We start from the raw sequence: 20,000 nt of genomic DNA, 5'->3' as shown, positions 1-20,000 counted from the left end.
GCCGGGGTGCACCCTCAGAAACAAAACCCCTCTCTCAACTGCTCTGCATTTGAAAAACATCTCTCCCTGGCTCCCATGATTCTAACAGCGAATATCTGACATCCATTGCTAGCACGTTCACAAATTAAAGAGGAACCTAATGATATTGCTTATGTTCACGCTGAGCATTAAAAAGGTAATGTCTAAAAGGTTTTATTGTGTTAATAAAACTCAGAGGTGGTCAAGACTTGGGTGCGCACAGGGATGGAATGTAAAATAATCAGTCATAATGTTATGACTTCATTTTTCATTTTGTGTTTTCAACTCTGCCTTGAAAATCAGAGATGGCTTCTAAAGAGAGAAAGAGACAAAATTATATCAAAGGCGAGGAAAAATTATAAGCTTGACTTATCTTTAATGTTATACATCAAAATGAAATTCCTGTGATACGTGGCGTGTGCACAGACAACACGGACAGCTTTTGTCTTTGTTGAATTTAAATGAAAAGTCCCCCTCGATATTAATATGTGGACTTCATTTGTTAGCCTGCTAAGTCAGGGACTTATAACAAAAGCTTTGTAAACAAAAGATTAAACTGAATCGAGCTTTAGAAAATGAAAGGAAAACAAGAGTCAAGTAATCACAGATCAGTCTGGGGCTGCTTAGATTGAAATCAGCGCAGGCTACTGGAGTGGAAAATGTTTAATTGAACTATTTCATTACGCAGAAGTTTATGTCCCCCTCGCAGAATCCAAAATATTTGTATCAGAGAAGCCTGTCTTTGCCTCCTTTATACATATGGAGACGAGACACGAGACCAGCGACCGCTGGGCCCCCTGCCCTCGCCCTTCTTCGCCCACCTGGCGCGGACGGGGCGCAGGCCGGGGCGGCTCCCCATACCTGCCGGCCTCGCCGCGCGGGTGCAGGTTTCGGGGCACCCAGAAGCGCCCCCCCCCACAACCGCCCGTCCCGGAGCACCTGCTGCCCCCAAACCGGAACCAGCCCGGTGGCCGACCCGCTGCACGCGGGGCGCCACTTGCTCTTTTACTAACCTTGGGTAACCTTTCGGGATCACCCGGATGTCTTGGGATCACTTTCTGCAACCTCTGAAAGCCGTAATCTATGGTTGGTTCATTAAGGGCTGTAACAGGACACAGAAATGTAGGTCAGGTTAATTACTTTTATGTCATCCATTACTCGTTTATTGCACGCTTACAAATAAATGTGTGACTCTCCTCTTCTGACGCTCTCGGAGAGGCACGCACCCCCGAATGCCAGCTCTGTCTCAAGGAATGGCTTTCCCCCCTTTCTTTTGCACATAAACGCAATGATTATTTCTAATCTATAATTAGACTGGAAGAGAGTCAAAGGGTTACTCAATATATTGTAAAAATGGTAGTGCAGTCGGAAAGTTGCAAGTCTTGGGGCCATATATAGCAATCACCACTGTCATGATCACTGTCTACATCACGCGGTGCCTTCCACACTGGCCAGGGATTTATGGGAAACTGGCAATTATGACATATGTCCAGCTATTGCTAGCTTCAGATTTATCCCTGTGGTCCTTTTCTGTCTAGCATATTGCCTGAGCACAAACCAGGCAGGAGGAGCACTTATTCTTGCAAAGCTTTAATAATCTGTGAATGGCTGACTACAAACTGATGTAGAGCACTATCATTCCACCAGCCTCACGAAATTGCCGGCCACAAATAGTAATTAATCTTTTTATCCCTCAAATTGTAATTTTGACTATGAACTGTGCGCGGCCATAAATCAGCGGCACACGCGCTGTGTACAGTGCATGAATCACGGCCGGGACTCCGTCCGACTGCACACTCTGTGTTTAACAAGCTTTATAAGGAGCCATTGGGCTTTATTATGGCTCTGCCTGACTCCAACAAAAACTGAGCCCGGAGGCCCGGGGACGTGAGTTAAGATGAAAATACTTATTAGAGTACATTACTTCTTGATGTAGATATCGTTTTCCGTGGAGTAACGCCACGGTGCACGGCGCGACATAAATCAGGGGGTTTTCTGAGACTAATAGGACCTGCCGCCATCTATTCATTACGCAGCCCACAATTTGGGCCATCACTCATTAGTCAGCATGTAATTTGATGATTAACACCACCCAACTCAGCAGGTCTGCAGAGCACGGGAACACAAAGGCGCCGGCTTCGAGGAACGAGGTTAGACGCTGCCTCTGAAAGTGCTCTCCGAAATAATTGGTCACCGTTTTCCTCGAGCGCCGGTGTCAACACCCACGGCGGGCCTGGGACGCGGCGGGGCCGGAAGACTCGCACGTACACTCAATAACGCGCCCGTAAGTTGAGGGCCACAATATGATCTGACATTCCATCATACATCCCGGAGACAAAGGTCCGCACAGGAATGTGAAGTAAGACATTTTCTTGTTAATAAAGCATTGATCCGACGTATTGATTTTACATGACATGGCTTTTGCTGCGATTTTGCCCTCTTTTTTCTTTGCAAATAGTAAAGCTCTTCAAAATGCCTCGGCGTATGTGACACGGCAAAATTTCTAACTCTCTGTGATGTAAATTCTATATGTGTAAAACCACTTCATAATCAAACCATTAATCATCAGAAGCTGTCAGCGTTGACTTGGGAGACAATTTGTCATGTCTCGGCCCGGGCCGGGACAAGGGTGTCAGGCAAAAGTGCGGTGCGGGCAGCCGGGCGGATGGGCCTCACCCAGCGACTTGGCCCAAAAAGGATTAGATAAAGTATTACATTTCTTGATTAGGGAACAAAAAGGGTGGCCCACTGTGCATTGCGAACGTGTCAGGGTTTCTCCTCTCTCCCAGCTAATCACCATGACTGTTTGACTTAATGAATCGGCCTGATGAAAGGTGATCAGAAAAGATAGATGGGCGGCCACTATTGATTTCATGCAAATGGCCCTGACAGGTGATGGACGCTTTAATGCAAGCTTTCAGAAGCTTTATGACTTGTAATAACCATACACTCTCGTCTGGGAGAGACATTTTCCAATGTTTCAGTTGAATTGATATTCTTCTAGGATTGAAAATATTTTAAAGCAGTGCAAAGAGGAGGGTACCTTTCACCTGCTGCCTTGGCCCAGAGAGCGCTCACATCTCAAGTGCAGCGCCAAGAACGAGATCGCCGCTCCGCCGGGCACTCGGGGGAGGATGGGCAAAGGGCCACTGGGGGTCCCCGCCATGCCAGACACCGTGAAGGGCAGGGGTGGGCACTGTGGGCGCAGCCCAAAATCCCATCCTGGGGGTGGGGCGGGGGTGGGGCGCTCAGCTCCTGGACGCCAGAGGAATTGACGTTGGAAGAACCAGGGGGAAAGGGGGGAAAAAAGGGCCCCTGCCTTTGGACCAGGGCAGAAGTGCAGGCCTTCCCGGTTCAGGGAGGCGTTTGATCCCCCAGGGCGGGGTTCCCAGCAGCGGCCCTCCACCGGGCCCGCCGGCCACCTGCCCAGGGCCGAACCGCCGGGAACCCCGCAGCCGCGTGGACTTGGCCGGCAAATTCTGCGACTGGAGGAGAAAGCGCCCGGCCCCGCGCACACATCTAATAAATCCTCGGCGTGCCGAGTTTACAAGGCGAGGGCCCAGCCGAGCCAGGGCAAGGCTCCGGCACGTCCAGTCACAGAGCACCGAGCCAGGCCAATCAATACCACTTTCCTGTTTTAGAACTGGGTAATTATGAGGGGGAGAGATTGCCTGACCTTTCACCTGCACTGCATTACTTTGCTGATATTAAGATAAATTGCCTGATTTTGGGTAAACATATGCTGCAATTCAAACTGTCACCACTGGTTTGCTGAGGAATAATTTGTATTGATCTCCCAGCTTCTTCCCAATTTTGCTTACTGACCTCGCGGATAATTAGAGAGGGAGCCTTGGGTGAGCTCAAGGCGGGGATGAAGAAGAAATATGAAAAAGAATAAAGCGAATTTGTTTTATGTTAATATTTGGAGGTCCTCCTACCGCCCTCACATCTGTCAGCATCAGGAGAGCCGTAAATTAACGTACTTGGTTCCTGAGCAATTTATTCCAAGGAATTATTTAGCAGCTTGCTTAGTCTCTGAACATGTGTCACTGGGTTAAATTAATTTAAACTCTGCCTTAAACACAACAAAAACAAATGTTATTTTCTGCTGAATGGGGGTGGGGGGTAAACAAGACATTTCTCAAAAAACGCGTTATAAGCTTCCAACTTCACTGCGCGGATTTCTGCGTATCTGCGTCCGAGAAGCTGAGTTCTAGAATCCGGCGCCTCCCCCCCAAAGTAATTAGCGCCCGTCATTTGTCCCGAATTCAAATCTCGCTAAGATGGGGCTGCTGCGTATAAAAGAGATGGATGTATGCGCAAAATTATATCATTTAAGATATGTCAGATTATAAGGCTGTTGTATCAAAAGTCATAAAACAAATCTCCCCTGTGAAATATCTCTTTATTAACCGTGCCATAAGATATTAACATTCCTCATTTAGTGGAGGGCCTTTTATCTGTTTCAAATACATTATTCGTCCTTTTAGAGATAAACTGTATTAATATCCATTTGAGTAGGCTACCGCGGCCTAATGCATAGTAATTTTTGTTGGAGAGCTTTTATTTTAGAATAAGAAAATTACACAGCAATAAAACCTGAATGAATCAGAAGCTAGAATGGCCAGGAATCACATTCCATGCCAAATGGGGCAAGCAATCAGGCAGCCTGTGAAAAGCCAGATATCCGGCTATCATATGCAGGCCAGCATCCAGCGCGGGTCATACAAATAGAGCCTGACACGGCCGCAGAGAGCCCGTGATTCCTGCGCGCCGGAATCGCCTACAGCTCGGGACGGATACATATTTAAATCTATTTGAGTGTACTGGAGTTAATCTCGTTACTTTACATGCATTAAAGTCATAACAGAAGCAGCATTCTAAATATTTAAGTCGTGCCCGTGTACTGGGGGATTAATCATCGCGCAATTGATAAAATTTTAACGGTCTGTGATGTCAGTTCAAGTTGGGATCGCTGGAGCTAATGTGGCAGCGGAGAGTGGCGGCCGGCTCAGAGCGGCAGCTGCGCCCGCGGCCCGACCGGCCGCCGCAATTAGGAGCTACCGCCGGCCGGAGTGGCCGCCACGCTCCTCCTCGTGACAGCCGCAGCTTCAGTTTCCGTCGGGGCCTGGCCTCGTCGGCCGGCCCTGCCTGAGACCCCCAAAATGTACAGGATTCTTTTAGTGGACTCCAACAGCAAGTCGTGCCAGGTACAAACCCAACGCAGCCGAGGCAGGGGCCACACTCGGGGCCTCCGGGCCGGCAGCGCACGAGCAAAATCTCAGGCTGGAAACACGTTAGGTTTGGGGCCAGCGAGCGCTCCTCTGGAAAGGGCAATGCCAGGAAGGAATAGCGCCAAACGGTCTGAAGTCCGGGCCGCTCTCCTGGCATTTATTAAGCAGCTACTATGTCCATGCCTGGGGCTCGGCCGTGGGGAAACCTGCCCCCGAGGGTGCCCGAGGAGCAGGAGCCACGAGCAGAGGCCACCCCTGGGTGGGGGTGGGGATGGGGGTGGGGTGGCGGAGGAGCTGCGGCCGCTGCAGGGGGGCTGCTGGCCCAGGGCGCTGGGGTCCTGTCCCCACCATCTGCCCCCACCCCTGGCCCGGCTCGCGGGGACCGCACTGCAGCAGCAGGAGGGCGCGGGAGGCCAGGCTTGCCTACGGGGGGGCCCTTCCTGCCCACCCACCCCTGCTGGGGAGACCTGGGGGCCGGCCCGGCCTGCGCGGCACAGGGACCCCACATACCCCTAACCGATTGCTCTCCCGGCCACGTTCCTGGTTTTCAAATAGTGGCATTAACCACACAGGGCGGCGGGGGGCGGGGGGGGGCTCCCAGGTAGGAAACGAGCCGCTTTCCGCATCGCCTCTCTATTGTTTCGACGGAAACCCGGCGAGCAAAGAAAGGTACAAGAAGTTTTAGGTTTAGCACAAATGTTCCTCCTGCCTGAAAAACCTGCCTGCGACAATAAAAACAGGAAGACATTCATTTGCTTCATTCCAGCTGCTGGTTGGAGCTATTAAATGAGTTCCAGTTTCATTCTCAATAATGATCATCTTCCTGTAACTTCCCAATCATGCATTTGTCATAATGCAGTCATTTTCTAGCTACAAACAGATCCTCATAATGAGGCAGTTTTTCACATTAGCAACATAACTACATAATAAGAACATCTGCAGTTCCTTTTCCGAGGGACAAGAGTGTGCTTCAATTAAGGCAATGGGGATGGTTAAGTAAGATATAGTATATTTTACTAACAGGATACCCAGACCCTGCCCCGACAGACTGCAAGCCTTCAGTGTGCCTGAATGAACACAGGTTGTAATGTGTAAAAATTAAATAAAGTAAAATTAAATTGCTCAATACAAAGACATCCCTCTAGAGGGTGTTAGTGATTTCAGTGACAAAGTGCTATTTGCTGACAAGTAGTTTACACATTAACCAGCTGAATCCAAGGGGGAAAAATGCCAATAGCAATTATATCACCTTGAGGTTATTAAATGTCCCACTGATAAGTAACTAGGTGAACTTGACCAGGTGATAAACACTGCTGTGAGCAAATGATCGCACAGTGAAGAATGTTTCTCTGTCCTGCTGTTTCTCCAGATAGCTTTTCTTTCAAAAATGACTGTATAAAAAGTTGCATTAAAAATGTGTGGCCGCTGAGGACAAAACTGGTACTTGGCTCTGGTACTTAGCTCCCGTCCAGTACCCTGCGCGCCCGCCCCCGCCTCCCCCCGCGCGGCCATCACTCCACCTCCAAAACATCGGGCAAGGTCTGCAAAGGCCTGTTTTCTCTCCCTTTTTTAGGCTTTAAAATGACGCTAAGTCCTCCACTTCATCATCAACTGTCTCCTCCGAGCGCATTTCATCTATAAGAAATTCAGATGCTCGGGAAATTAAAATTTCAAAGATCTGCTGCAAAAAAAAATCAATGGGGCGAGATCAATGCTCATAGAAATTTCATGAACTTTGAACTGATCCGGGATGATGATGAGAGGTGCCTGGAGTTTCAGGCGGCTGACGGCTCCGCGTGCGGATGAAAAGCGGCCCGTGCAGCAGAGAGGAGGGCCACGGTTTAGATGGGTTTTTGCTTTCATATTTTGTCCGACAAAAAAATTAATTTTTAGTCTATTTCAGTAACAAGCAAAAATAGGGAAAAAAAAATCTGCCTTCCCGACACGACGTGTAATACCCCCACTTCTTAAGAGCACCTAATGCTTTGCACATTAACGCGGCCACGAAATGAAATCGGTTCCCTTTGCAGCCGATTGCAGGTGCAAATTAATATTGTAAAATGAAGATCAATACATGGACAGGGCCAAATCAATACTGGCTAAATTATTGCTGCATTTTCCTCCTCATTCAAGATGAGTTGTGTTTTCCTCTCAAAGTCAATACTTTGCAGCTTTTCTCATTAATTTCTCAATAAATTTGGCAATGAATTTCAATCACAGAACTCGGCAGGGTGAGCCAGGCATTGTGGCATGCATGGGAAACACAAAGGCCGTGGCAGGTGTGCATCACTCAGCAGAGAGGCCCCGGCCCGGCCACGGGAAGACTTAGGCCCACCCTTGGAGGACACCGGGCGGCTAACCCCAGGGTGCCCTCACCAAAGTGACTTGGCTTTCCCGGTGTCCCAGCCCCGGGGCCCCCGACGCCAGCAGGGGCGGCTCGGACCCGGCCTCGGTCAGCCTCTGGGCCCATGGCCGCTACCCCAGGAGCCCCTCCGACCCACTGGCGGGAGGGTATTTTCCGTAACCGAGACCTCTGAGGATGGGAAAAGCGCCACACTTGACTTCTAATTGGAAGTCAGGTGCCTCGTCATTCGTATGGGGAATATTGTTCCGGTATTCACACAGACAGCCCAACCCGGCCTGTGCACAGGGACCCGCTTCCATTCACCACCGCCTGGCAGCGGATGGCGGCATTGTGATGTGACACCAAATGCAGAAAAGGGGACAGCTCATCTTCCTTGTTACCAAAATAATACCCTTGCTGACAACTACTGGATTGCATTCAAACAATTCTGTTTACATACCTCAAAGAATACATCGGATGGCGGCTTTTATAGTCACGTCGGAACTACACCTGCCCAGCCCGGCCCGGCCGCTAAGGGAAACGAAGTCACGTGGCCCGTCAGCTGCTCTCACTTCTCGGGTGGCTCTCTGTCCCCGGGGACGGGCTCCCCGTGCCGGGGCGGGGGCACTGGCCACCCCGCGAGCCTCGCCTCCCCTCGCCAAGGCTGTTCTAGCACAGGGCGGCTCCCGCCAGCACTCAGAGCCCGCGAGCAGGGCCAGGGAGAGGCCGGCCGGTAAACCTCGGCCTCGGTGGACGGAAGGTCTCGCACGATCTGTCATCCTCGCCTTGAGAAAGAAAAATCAAGTGTCCTAGAGCTGCTCACCCTCTCGGAGACGGTTTACCAGGGAAGGGTCCTGAAACCCGAACAGGCAAAAGAAAGCTCTGCGGAGAACCGTCCCGGCAATGGATCTGCACACTTTAAACCGGCGGGAAATCTCCGTACAGACGTAAGCTGATGCGCCCTGCAGGTAATGCCCCCTCCCGAGCCGGAGGTGTGCCGCTCTGGAGACGCCCCCCGCGCTCCCGAATCCAGCCAGTCCCCGGGGCGCACGGCCCCAGCCCGTCCCCTCCTCAAAGGGCGGGCCGTCCCCCATGTCGCCGCGCCTGCCCCACTCCGCGCAAGGTGCACAGAGACACCAGGAGCGGCAGCGGGGCTTCTGGAAGATACTGGACCAGCGCAGAAGGGGCCACCGACGTTTTTGATTTCGAGCAGCCAAAGCGAACGTAACGTTCTCGTCTGTGCACACGGAAACGTGTTCACGAGTCCTCACGGCGGTGTTATCCGTGAGGCCCAAGCGTCCGGGGGCCGAGGAGCGGGTGAACGAGCTGAGGTCTCTCGTACGACGGACTAGGGTTCAGCCACGCGAAGGAACGAGGCTGGGAGGCCTGCGACCGTGCCCGTGACCTCCGGAACCAGATCCTGAGGGCAAGACACCAGTCGCCAGGGCGCACAGGCTGTGCAAGTCCATCTCCGTGGAAGTGGGTCATGGGAGCAGGAGTGCAGGGGTGCGGGGGGGGGGGCTGCTAACGCCCGCGTTGTTCCTTCTGGTGTGAGTTCACAACGCTCGCACACCTCGCGCACCTTAGTGCATCTACTGAAACCCACTCGGGGGCACGCTTGGGTGGATTTTATGCTCCGTGAATGATACCTGAACAAAAAACTAGATTTAAACGAAGGCAAGGTCTCTAACCTGATGAGAATATTCACACCAGCTACCCCTGTACCGCGGGCAATACCTTCCACGGCCTGAATGTCGTCTCACGATACAGATGCTTCTGGCGTTTGTTTGCCTAAAGAAGGGAGGCCCACGCTAGAGGGAACGTGGCTGACCCCAGCTCTGGGAGGGGAGGCGGGGGGCAGAGGACCAGCCTCCCCCCACGGACCATAACCTGGCTTCCCAACATCGATCTCCACGCAGGCATCTCTAACTCTTGGCTTTAGGTACAGGAATGTTCTAAGGCAGAGCCTTTAAGGGCATCGCCAAGGTTACTAATGTAAATCCTGGAATCCCCCACCCACAGTCCCTGAACACAGGACTCTGGGTTCTGTGCTCATGTGGAATAGTTTTGTGTCCACACAAAAGGATCCAAAGTCCCAGAGTGTACTGGGATCAGAAGGCCTCAAGGGGACCTCCCTGCAGCCCTGCCTGCCGCCCACCCAGGCTTGCTGAGTTTACACTTTGTCCACACTCCTCCCTCTGCCTGGAACGCCCATCCTACTGCCTACGTCCAGGGGGCAGCCTCCCCGGCCACCCCACACCATCCCTATCATTGTCCCTCCTAGAAGACCCACAGTGCCCCAGCTGCCCCATCTCTCGTAGAACTTAGCACCTTAATGACTATTAATTTCTAGATCCAGTTTTGTACCCATAAGACTCTGAGTCAGTGGGATTATAAGTGTGGGTTCTGCATCACATTTGCCAAGTGCAGCCCAAAACCGGGCATGAGGCTGCCAGGAAGACCTGGCTCCTTCCTCTGGTGAGGAACCCACTGCCGAGGGCCGCCCCACCCCAAGCACCCGTAAGACCCACATGGTTTCCCTTCTCCCCTGAATCACCTGCAGTGCCCAGCGGAGTACCTGGCGCAGGTGGGCCTCAGGAAAACCCTGTGTCCAGACACCATGAGTAAACCCCAAATCACGTTGACAGTAAGCTCCAATATCACGCCCCCGACGCTATGTTCATCTTTAACACCGTTCCCATCTCCCGAGGGCAGACGACGGAAGCGATGTGTGTGGTTGCAGGGTTCTGGGCAGTGAGGAGCAGGGGTGCGTGGATGACGCATGGGGGCGGGGTTCCAAGCCAACAGGTGTTCACCAGCAGGGCCACGCGGCCCGGCACACTGTCGTGGAGACCGTGACCATGGACAGGGAGCCGTGGGACGCTGCAGCCCCCACACCTCACGCACCTATACCTTTGCTTTCGTGGTATTTAAACCTCCGTTTTAACTGACAACGAGCACACGAGGCAAGTTTATAGGCTGTGGCTGGGAACACCCAGTAGTCCGATGGCAAGCACGTGCGGATGTGATCTGTGCCACCTCCGTGGTGAAGGTCCGGTACCCACAAGGATGCTGGAGTGGCTGCAGCCCCTTGGCCCGGAGGCTGGTCCACCAGCCCAGCACCACGGCGCCGGAGAGCTCACGTGGGATGTTTCTGTACTGGGGACGTGCTCTTTAGGAAAAGCACGAGCTGGTCTCCAAAACCAGGGACGGAGTGATTTTCGGGGTAAAACTGGCTGCCCACTGGCACCAGGGGCCCAGATTCACAAAAATGGGGGTTGGGAGTGTGGGGCTGCAGGCCACCGGCCCCTCCACCCACCGTCCACTGTCCATGGGGCTCGGGGCCCTACCTGGGTCCTCCAGGGGCCTCGATGCTCGGAGCGGGCGAGCAGTCAGGCGCGAGGACCCCCGTGTGTGGGAGACGCGAGGTAAGCTCGCGTCACGAGGGCAGGGAAGGGGGGACATCTGCACAGAAGAGTCAGACGGACCCACTGCCAGGCCGCCCCTTACAGAAACTTCCTCCAAAGATGATTTACAGCAATGCTCACCGCAATGTGCAGTGGCCGATTGTCTCAATGGGAGTTTCTGTATTTAAAATTTAACACACTCTGTAATGAGTCTTCTAGAGCATATGTGCCATACCACATGCACTCGGGTCCCCTGTGGAACCCGGTTATTCCATATGCTCATTAAGAGCATCTGAAAACTTCTATTTTATTTGGGGGGCGGTTGGTGCATAGCAAACAGTCCACATCACTGACTAACAGCTTTCCATTTTGTTTTTATTGAAAAACCATCCTAAGATAGGAATTACTCATTTTTGCATTTTCTACAATGAAAAAAAAAAGCCCAAGTGATCTGAATAATTATTTTTTTAGAAGCACTTTTTCTCAGGCTGAGCTTTTGGGATCCAAGTGTCGACATGGAACAAATAAATGTACATGGACAGGTCTGACCTTCCCCCAAATGAAGCGTCACCGGCCTGACGCACCGCCCACCGGAGCGAAACGCACTCACTGTCAACTTCCAACCTGGGCCCTTTGCATCCTGCCCAGCGCCCCGGCCAAACGGGCCTGGCGGGAGGCGGCCTGCGGCCTCCGTGGCCGTGCTCAGCCAGAAAGAAAAAAAAAATTGTGGCGTGTAGGTGTCATTTCTATCCTTCCGGGGTCACCGAGTGACCCGTTCCTTTCCTTGGGCGTTGAAAGAACCGCGCGCCTCCGTAAGGCTCTCCACGGGAACGTGGGTCTTGGTCTCCATCGTTGAACCTGCCGGTTTTTGCCAACGTGGCTTGTGGAATTTGATTTTTTATGTTTAGCATCTCTGCTTCGTTCTGCACCTCAGTGGACTAGGCTCACTTTGCCGCGCTCTTAAATGGTGCCCCCCACCACGCCCCCCGTTCCCGGCTCCCCACCCCCAGGCCCTTCCCAAGTGTGGCAGGCGTCCTCGCCAACCAGAGACTGCAATGACAGCCCCGCTCGTGGGCCCATGCGGTCCCGTGATTCCCCTCCCCGGGCCCCCGCCCCGGGCGGGTGGGGTGCTGGCCCCGGGGACCCTGCCCGTGGCGGGGGGCTGAGCGCGCAGAGGGCCAGGCCCGCCTCCTCCGCCCGTCCACATCTCGACAATCAGTGAGTGAAACCCAGATGACCCTTTTGTCCTTTGGGGAAGATAAATGGCTGTCTCCTCTCCGCTACATTTTGTCAGGTTTGGTGCTGGAGAGTCAATACCTTCACCTTGACACGGAAACTTTGTGATTTATCAGTTGGTTTCTCCTCATGGGTTAGCGCGGCCCCGGGAAGTGCAGCCAATCGGGGCTCCGGGAGCAGACTTTGGTCACAGCCAGTTGGAAAACCACCACAGCCCCTCTGATGACAGACAAATGTGTCTTGTTAGCAACTGCCCAAAAGCGCTTGACTTGTACTAATAACAAAAAGGCCATGCTGGTCACCGTGGGTGCAAAGACGAAGCACCCTGTCACCAGCCTGGTTGGGAAATTAGCAAATAATGTTCTTTTCCTTGATAAATGGGTGACAGCTCCCTCTCACCAATCATTTTTAACATTTTGATGCATGCCTATGATCCCACTGGAGGAGCAGAAAAGTTTACTGGCCCTCAATTTTCAGATGATGAATGGAAGTCTCTAAATGTGCGATTTCTGTATGAGGTATAGTTCATTTTAAGCAATTCTAGTAAATGGGTGTCACTGATTAGGACAAATAGTCTACTTGTGCAATAGCACAAGCGGTGTGTCTCATTCTCTGGCCCTCCTCCGAGACAGGAGAGAAGGGGACAGCGGGGACCCCGGGAGCCCTCCCAGCGCCACTTGAGGAGGGCACGCCGCCCAACGCGCACACTGCCAGCGCCCACGGAGCGCGGGCAGGTGAGCTGAAGCCACCCGCTCTCACGCCACACCGCCCAGAGCAGGGGACACCCTGGGCGCCCTCCCTCCCCGTGGGGCCCCGGGGAACCCCGCAAACGACCCCCGAGACGGCCAGCCCGCCCGTGCACCCACCGGCCCAGTCAACGGGCAGAAATCCACCCTTGCCACCAGCGTGGGGACAAAGGACGACCGCCACGGTGCGCCACGCGGACAGCCGGCCCCGCTCTCCCACCCCGGACAGGCCCCGACACGCTGAGCCCGGCACGCGGGCCCCACCTGGCCGCCCTCACGGAAAGGCAAGGTCTCTCCGCCAGGGACCGCGGATGGCCACGGCCACCCTGCGTGGCTCACGCAGAGGAGGGGACGGGGAGCGGCCGGGGCAGGCAGCTCAACTGGCTGGAGGCCGCCCCCAAATTCTAGGGCCCACAATTAACAATATCTGTTTCCCCGCCAGGCCCACGCACGCGGTTAAAAATGCGCAACTGAGATAATCAGGTGGTGGCTTCCGTTGAAGAGAAGGCGCCAGCATTTAGTGAAGCGCAGTAAAAATAGTATGATTTGTGGGGGGCAATTAGGAATCGTTTGTGCCGCGGGTACAAGTAATCTGTTTGAAGAGCGCCAGCCGGGGGACAGCTAGTTGGTGGCGGCCGTGGTCGAAGGGCACTATTGACTCTACAGTGTGTCACCGTGCTGTCGACAGAATCACCTCTGAATGCACAGAGAAGATCTTTAAGACACTTCAGACCCATGAGTGCCTTTCAAGGGGGTGACGGGAGGCGGGGCACACGGGGGAAGCCGGCCAGAGGCTACGGTAGGCCCTGGGCGAGGCGACAGTCGTGTCCCCCCACCTCCCACCCGGGGCCAGGACAGTCGTGTCCCCCCACCCCCCACCCGGGGCCACCCTGCCTCGACAGGTTCCCCATTTAGGGCACAATCGGACTTACGGGAAAACACACACACACGTAAATACCGTATCGGAAATAACACAAACTGTTAGCAATTATGGCTGAGTAATGATTTCACGAGCCGGAAACTGAATGCACGTCTTTGTGCAGAAAATAATCATTTTTACGTGCCCGTCAAGTAAATGCCTGGCGGACCTGAGCCTGGCCCGGGCACACAGCAGTCCGCTCCGGCTGCACCCGCCCGGGACGCGCTGACCGTCACCTGCCAACATCTTGTTTAGTAACCAACCGGGTTTGGCTGTTGGCAGACACTGTGTTGACTGCCGGTAATTTGTGATAATTTCTTTAAACGAGCAAGAGAGCGCTCTAAAACAGAGGTGGGTCAGCCAAACATTCAGGCACCGGAGGGTCAAAGGTAAGAGCCCCCGCCGCCTGGCTGCACCCCGGCATCCTGTGCGACGATGCTCAAAGGTGAGCCGCCACCAACCAGCTTGGGTTCTTTTGTGTAACAGGAAACCGTTCTCCCACATGGACCCTTTGAGGAAACAGCGACACTCGCGTTTGTGCAAGGACACCTCACACCCGGAAACGTGTCTGTCGACCAGTTTTCGTTCTAAGGCAATTCCAATTAGAAGCGTACAGATTCCAATTTGTCTTAATCAAGTAACATGGCAATGCCTATATCCTAATTAAAAAATAATTTCTTTTATTGCTCTTAACAATTTGATGTGTTCCTCCCGGTGAAGTTATAAACCCGAAAACTCTCCAATCTGCCCATACCGTGAGTTTCTCAGGTGGGAAGCACTATTTTAATTATTACTAAACAGGCAAGAGATACACTATTAGACAAATATTAAAACAAGCATTGCACTCGAGTTATTAATTTGCACTATATTCACTTTTAAATGCAGCAAATATCTCATTAATTTAATTTTAGGTGCCCACCCGTTTATATTGCATTTTACAGTCTAAAAGGCAATTTACTATTAACTGGCAATTACATACAGAGTGATTGTTAATTCTGCTCCTAAGTGCTAGCCGCTTGAAAATTGTTCTCTCTCTCTAATTTTTGACCTTCTTACAACAGGGGTGAGGCACAGTGGGAATACAGAGGACTAGTATGGAAGAGCCGGACATGTCATTTGTGACTCATTCTTTTAATTCACCGTGCTAATCAACTGAACTGCCACTGCCTCCCAAGGTAATTGTGCCTTTATCGTAGTTGAAAGCAGCAGGCAGAAGGGTCTGGATGGATGGGCTTGGCCGGCCTCCCCGTCCCGGGGGCAGCAGAGCGCCTGCACCCACTCTGGCTTCACTCACCGGGTCTGGTTCTGAAAACCCTGGTGTTTCTCAGATCCCTGTTCACAGACGACCGAGGCCTCTTGGCCCTGCGGGTGGGGCCCCCCTCTGCGCCCAGGTTCATGATCCCGGGGCCTGGTCGGGAAGGTTCCACGTGAGGGTGTCCCGGCCGCGTCCGGGACTGATGGGAGCCAGATGCCCAGGGGACGGCGCCCTCGCTGCAGGGACTGCAGGGGCTGCAGGGGCTGCAGGCCCGCGTCCTGCGGCTGGCTCCATTTGGGGGGCGGGGGGCAGTGCAATTCCCAGTGATTGCTTCGTGGGCCCCATCAATTTCAGGGCCATGCAAATCAGACAGAAGCTTCCAGGTCAGACAGGTTATGACCCCACCTTTCCTCTGCTCCCTGAGAGTGTACGGCCCGTATCCCTTACACGGCGTTTGAAATGTATATTCCCTTAATGATTGGGGTGTGGGGGGAGGCCGTAAATTAGCCTCCCGCTACGAGAGGCTGAGCTCGCTGAATGGCTTCATTCAAACGCCCTTCCGAGAAAGAGCTCTTGCTGGAGGAAATCCCCCCAAGCCTCGGGCCGCGGGGCCCCGCACATGCGGCCCCAGGAGCCCAGTTAGCTCTTAGGGTGCAGGCATGGGCCGCCAAAGTGAAGACGGCTTTGGGGCAGCGGGGGGCGGGGGGAGCTGGCCCTCACTGAGGACCACCCCTGCCCTAGGCGGGAGGGCAGTGGAGCACCCCCCAGGCACCCCCAGAGGAGCCCTAGGCAGGCAGGGCAGTGGAGCACCCCCCGGGCACCCCCAGAGGAGGCCTCGGCGGAGAGGGTGGTGGAGCATCCCCAGGCACCCCTAGAGGCTGCCTCGGTGGGGAGAGCAGGGGAGCACCCCCCGGGCACCCCCAGAGGAGGCCTCGGCCAGGGAAGGTGTCCTGCACACAGAGACCACCGATGCCCGCCTGCCCTGGCCCCGGTGATACCACCACTCCAGCCCTGCATGTGGGCGCCTGCCCCCTAGGAGCAGGTGCCCCCCACACACACGTGACACCCCTGGCCAGGGATGGGTGCCCACCCCCTCTCGCACATGTGACAGATGGCCCCGCTCTGCACACATGATGCCCACCGCCGAAATAGATGGTCCCGCCCCATGCACGTGACAGATGGCCCCTCCCTGCACACGTGATGCCCACCGGCTGGGGACACGTGGCCCCGCTCACTTTCCAGGCTCTCCTGAGCTCATTTCCAAAGCTCGCCGGGCCCTTCCCGCCTTCCACAGGCCTGGGAGGGAAGATGCTGAAGCAGACCTTCCTGCCATCATGTTCTTCCTACAATGGGGGCTGACCCCCACCTGCACCCCACCCCCACCCGCACCCCCACCCATCCCCACCCGCACCCCCGCAATAAAGCCCACATATGCAAAGGTCGGATCTGGGCCAGGAGCCCCCAAAGGCACCGGCCGCCGCCGCTAACCAGGACGAGGAGCTGGGGAGCAGCCGACTCCCCTCCGTTTCATGCGGAGGGGCAAGTGACCCTGGCTACCCAGACACCTGGCCACGGGGCCCTAACCCGAGCAGGACGCTCCTTCCCGTGGCGGACAAGGGAGCCCTGCAGCACGGCTCCGGGGAGGGTAAGAAGGTTCCTTGGAGGACCTGGGGACCCTGGCGGCAGCCACCCCAGCCGTCCTCGGGAGGTACCGCTAAGACAGCGCCCTAAGTTCCCCCTGACCCCACAAAACCCAAGGGAGGAGGCCGAGGAGGAGGCGGGCCTCCGGGCCTCCGCAGCTCGAGGCTCACAGGCCAGAGCCTCTGGGAGGTGGGGTTGCTCCGACAAGGAGCACAACGTGGGGTGTGGGGCGCATGCACGGGCGCGCCGGCCGCTGACACGTGAGGCTGGGCCACCACGGAGGTGCTGGAGGCCCCACGGCCACCTCCCAGGGGCCTGCGGCACTTGCTCATGGGAGCCGCACGGCAGCTTCCCAGGGGCCCCGCGTGTCATAACCTGGGGGCCTCACAAGCTGGACCCAGCCTCTGGGTCTTCCCAGGAAGCCAAGCGCATCCTGACCCAGGGAGTGTCCCCAGGGACCTCCACCCACCGTTCTCCTTGCTGCGCCCACTTCCCCAGGGTTCCTTGGCAGTTCTGGGCTCCTGGGAGTGCGTGCAGCTCCCACGGGAGGGGGTGGCCCTTCTCCCACCTCGACCACCCGACAGAATGCCGAGTTTGGGGGAAGACAACAGAGGAGAAAACTCCTGCCGTCAAGGACCCCAGGGATCACCGCTGGCCGCCAGGCTGCTGGGGGTCTGGCTGCCTCTGGGGACCACAGCCATGGCTCTCTGAGAGGACCCGAGGCAGGCACAGCCCTGGGGTGATGCTGGGCCTGTGGGGAGCGGTAGGGAGTGTAAGTTCATTTCACACCCACTCAGCATTTCCTACAAGGGGAGGTGCGGTTACCTCCCCACCCTCCTCAAACCCCTAAGTGGAAGGGACGTCTGCACCCCCACATCCCTCCCCGGGGGACAGAGAGGCCCGTGTCCCAGGAGGCCGCCAGATGTGCTGCAGGGCATCCCGTAGCTGGTGATGGCGTGTGGTCCAGCCTACAGCCCAGGCACGGACCCCCACCCGGCCCCAGCCACCCTCACCACACAAGCACGCAGAGGCCACAATACGGAAGAACAAGTCCCCATCCCTGTCACCCCCGTGGGGTTTCAGCAGGTGCTGTCCATCCTTACAAACGCTCCTCTGACAACGCTGGAGCTTTCAGCAGGCTAGGACTAAGTGTCAAAACGCAAAGACGCTTGGAGTTTATTGATGGCGTCTCTCAACAGCCACCTGGACGAATCATGTCAACCAAGCACCTGTGTGGGCAGAGCACTGTATACGACAGCCCTGAGACAACAAACATGCCATTTCAGAGGTGATCCTTTCTGGCGATACATGTTTGAGACCCTCACAGAAAACGGGTCCTCTTTTAGAAACAGCGTAGGGCCTGGGGCAGACACCTGGGCTTCCTTCAGGGGCCCATCGTTCGCACTGTGTGGCCTCGGGCACGTGACTTGTGCTTGATCTCTGAGTCCCAACTTGTGCAAGGGAACAGCCGCACCGCGAGCACCCACGTAGAGCGATACCGTGGGCACGCAGGGCCGCTCCACGGGGGCCGGGCACACAGGCAGCTGCCCAGTGGAAGCTGGAGGTGATTAGCTAGTGACAGCTGCACCACCTCGCTTCATGGGCCAGAAGGCAAAGGTCCACAGGTGGGGGAGGGACCCAAGCCCTCATGGCCTGTGGGGGCTGCACCTGTCCACAGCATCACCAGCTTGGACGAGGATGCAAAAACCACGCCCCCGACTGAACCAACCCTCGGGCCAGCGGGGCTTGGCCTGTCCTCAAGGGGAACCCTCCTGTGCAGGCCCAGTGGGCCACCTCCGGGCTCCCATCGGGAAGAGGCATCCCCCGCCTTGCCACCGAAGTCGGAAACGTGAACTCACCGGTGTAGACAAACCGCCCAGGAGCACCTTTACAGAACTGCTTGGATTTGTAGGACAGGGTGACTTCCACGACTCCAGGAATGTGCCGCGGTGGGGTCTGCACCCGGATGGCATGGGGAGTGATGAGCTACAAAAACCACACAGTGAACAGGCTTTCAGAGGCGCTGGCCAGGGAGGGCGGGCCCTTGTCGCTGGGATAGAATTACCAAAATGAGCGCAAATTGGACCATCATCTCGGAATGCTCCCTCCTAGCTGTCACCCAGAGACCGGGGATCTACAGTGTTCTTTAAGAAAAATATCTGCAAACGATCCTGGGTTTTACTTTGCAGGAAAGGCCACAGGGCATCATTCATATGAAAATTGCCACCATATGTCTCCTTAAACCTGCTTCTAGTAATTCTAGCACTAATTGTTGCAGCACACTGAGGGACCTCCTACGGCAGGTTTGAAACCCCGGGGTCGGGGGGCTCTGTGCCCACCCACCAGAGAAGCCCCTGCCACAGGCGAACCGTCAGTTACGGGGGCGTCTGCGACAGGGTGCCCCGCGTGGGCGCACCACGGACAGCTGGCCGTGCCGCTCGCGGGACAGCTACGGCGGGACGCGGCCCGAGCTCGCAGGCTTACCTCGCTCCACACCAACATGGTTCCGAACACGACTTGCAGGCCGTCGAAGAAGTTGTCTCCGATTATGATCACGGTGGCTCCCCCCGTGGTCCAGCCTTCACTGGGGCTTATGGCCTTGATGCACGGAGTGGCTGCTCGCACAAGACAGAGAACGCACACCTTAGAGCCCCGGCCCCGACTCCGGCCACTCTGCCCGCCGTGGGTCGTGCTGGCGCAGCAGGACGAGAGGAGGGCCGCTCCTCCAGGCGGCACGCAAAGGGCAATCGTACATCAGCATGTTGATGTGTTTAAAGCAAACTATTAAATGTTTTATAAAGCAAAGGCCAAGCCACAGAATACTGGTGAGCATGAAAAAAAAAAAAAAACTGGCTTGATATAGCAAATTATATGTCAGGGCAAATATGACTATTACAAATGATTAAGCATTGCGTGCATGTGGCATGTCGATTTATCTGCTTTGCTGTACAGATCTAAGCAGAGTCAATCAAAAGGTTGTTGAGGGGGATGGAAGAGCAAATGCCTTGCATTTCGATTCCTCATAAGCAGCTAATTGGGTTGGGTTTTTTCATCCGCGAACTTTGCCTTTTGGTTCAAAACTTCATTTTCCTCTGTCACTCCACAATTACTACTTTTCACTTTTCATCAGGAAAAAAAAAAATCAAAAGCACTATATTAATACTTTTGTCAAAGGTACACATTTTACATCTAATATTGTT

The 20,000-nt window shown here is 54.8% G+C and overlaps 1 protein-coding gene across 13 annotated transcripts in view; it reads right to left on the bottom strand.

The window, feature by feature from the left end:
- EBF3 (EBF transcription factor 3) overlaps positions 1-20,000 on the bottom strand; it is a 116,661-nt gene that overhangs the window by 10,519 nt on the left and 86,142 nt on the right. For all 13 annotated transcript variants that reach the window (XM_041743563.1, XM_041743574.1, XM_041743562.1 and 10 more), the window contains exons 9-11: positions 19,285-19,415; positions 18,660-18,786; positions 1,032-1,120 (exon numbers count right to left, since the gene is read on the bottom strand). In XM_041743563.1, coding sequence (XP_041599497.1) covers positions 1,032-1,120; positions 18,660-18,786; positions 19,285-19,415 — 347 coding nt within the window. The remainder of the gene's footprint in view (positions 1-1,031; positions 1,121-18,659; positions 18,787-19,284; positions 19,416-20,000) is intronic.

Source organism: Vulpes lagopus, chromosome 2 (assembly GCF_018345385.1).
Source record: "Vulpes lagopus strain Blue_001 chromosome 2, ASM1834538v1, whole genome shotgun sequence".
NCBI classification, from domain to species: Eukaryota; Metazoa; Chordata; class Mammalia; order Carnivora; family Canidae; genus Vulpes; species Vulpes lagopus.
Note: the sequence above shows the minus strand (reverse complement) of the source record. Positions and strands in the feature narration are given on the sequence as shown.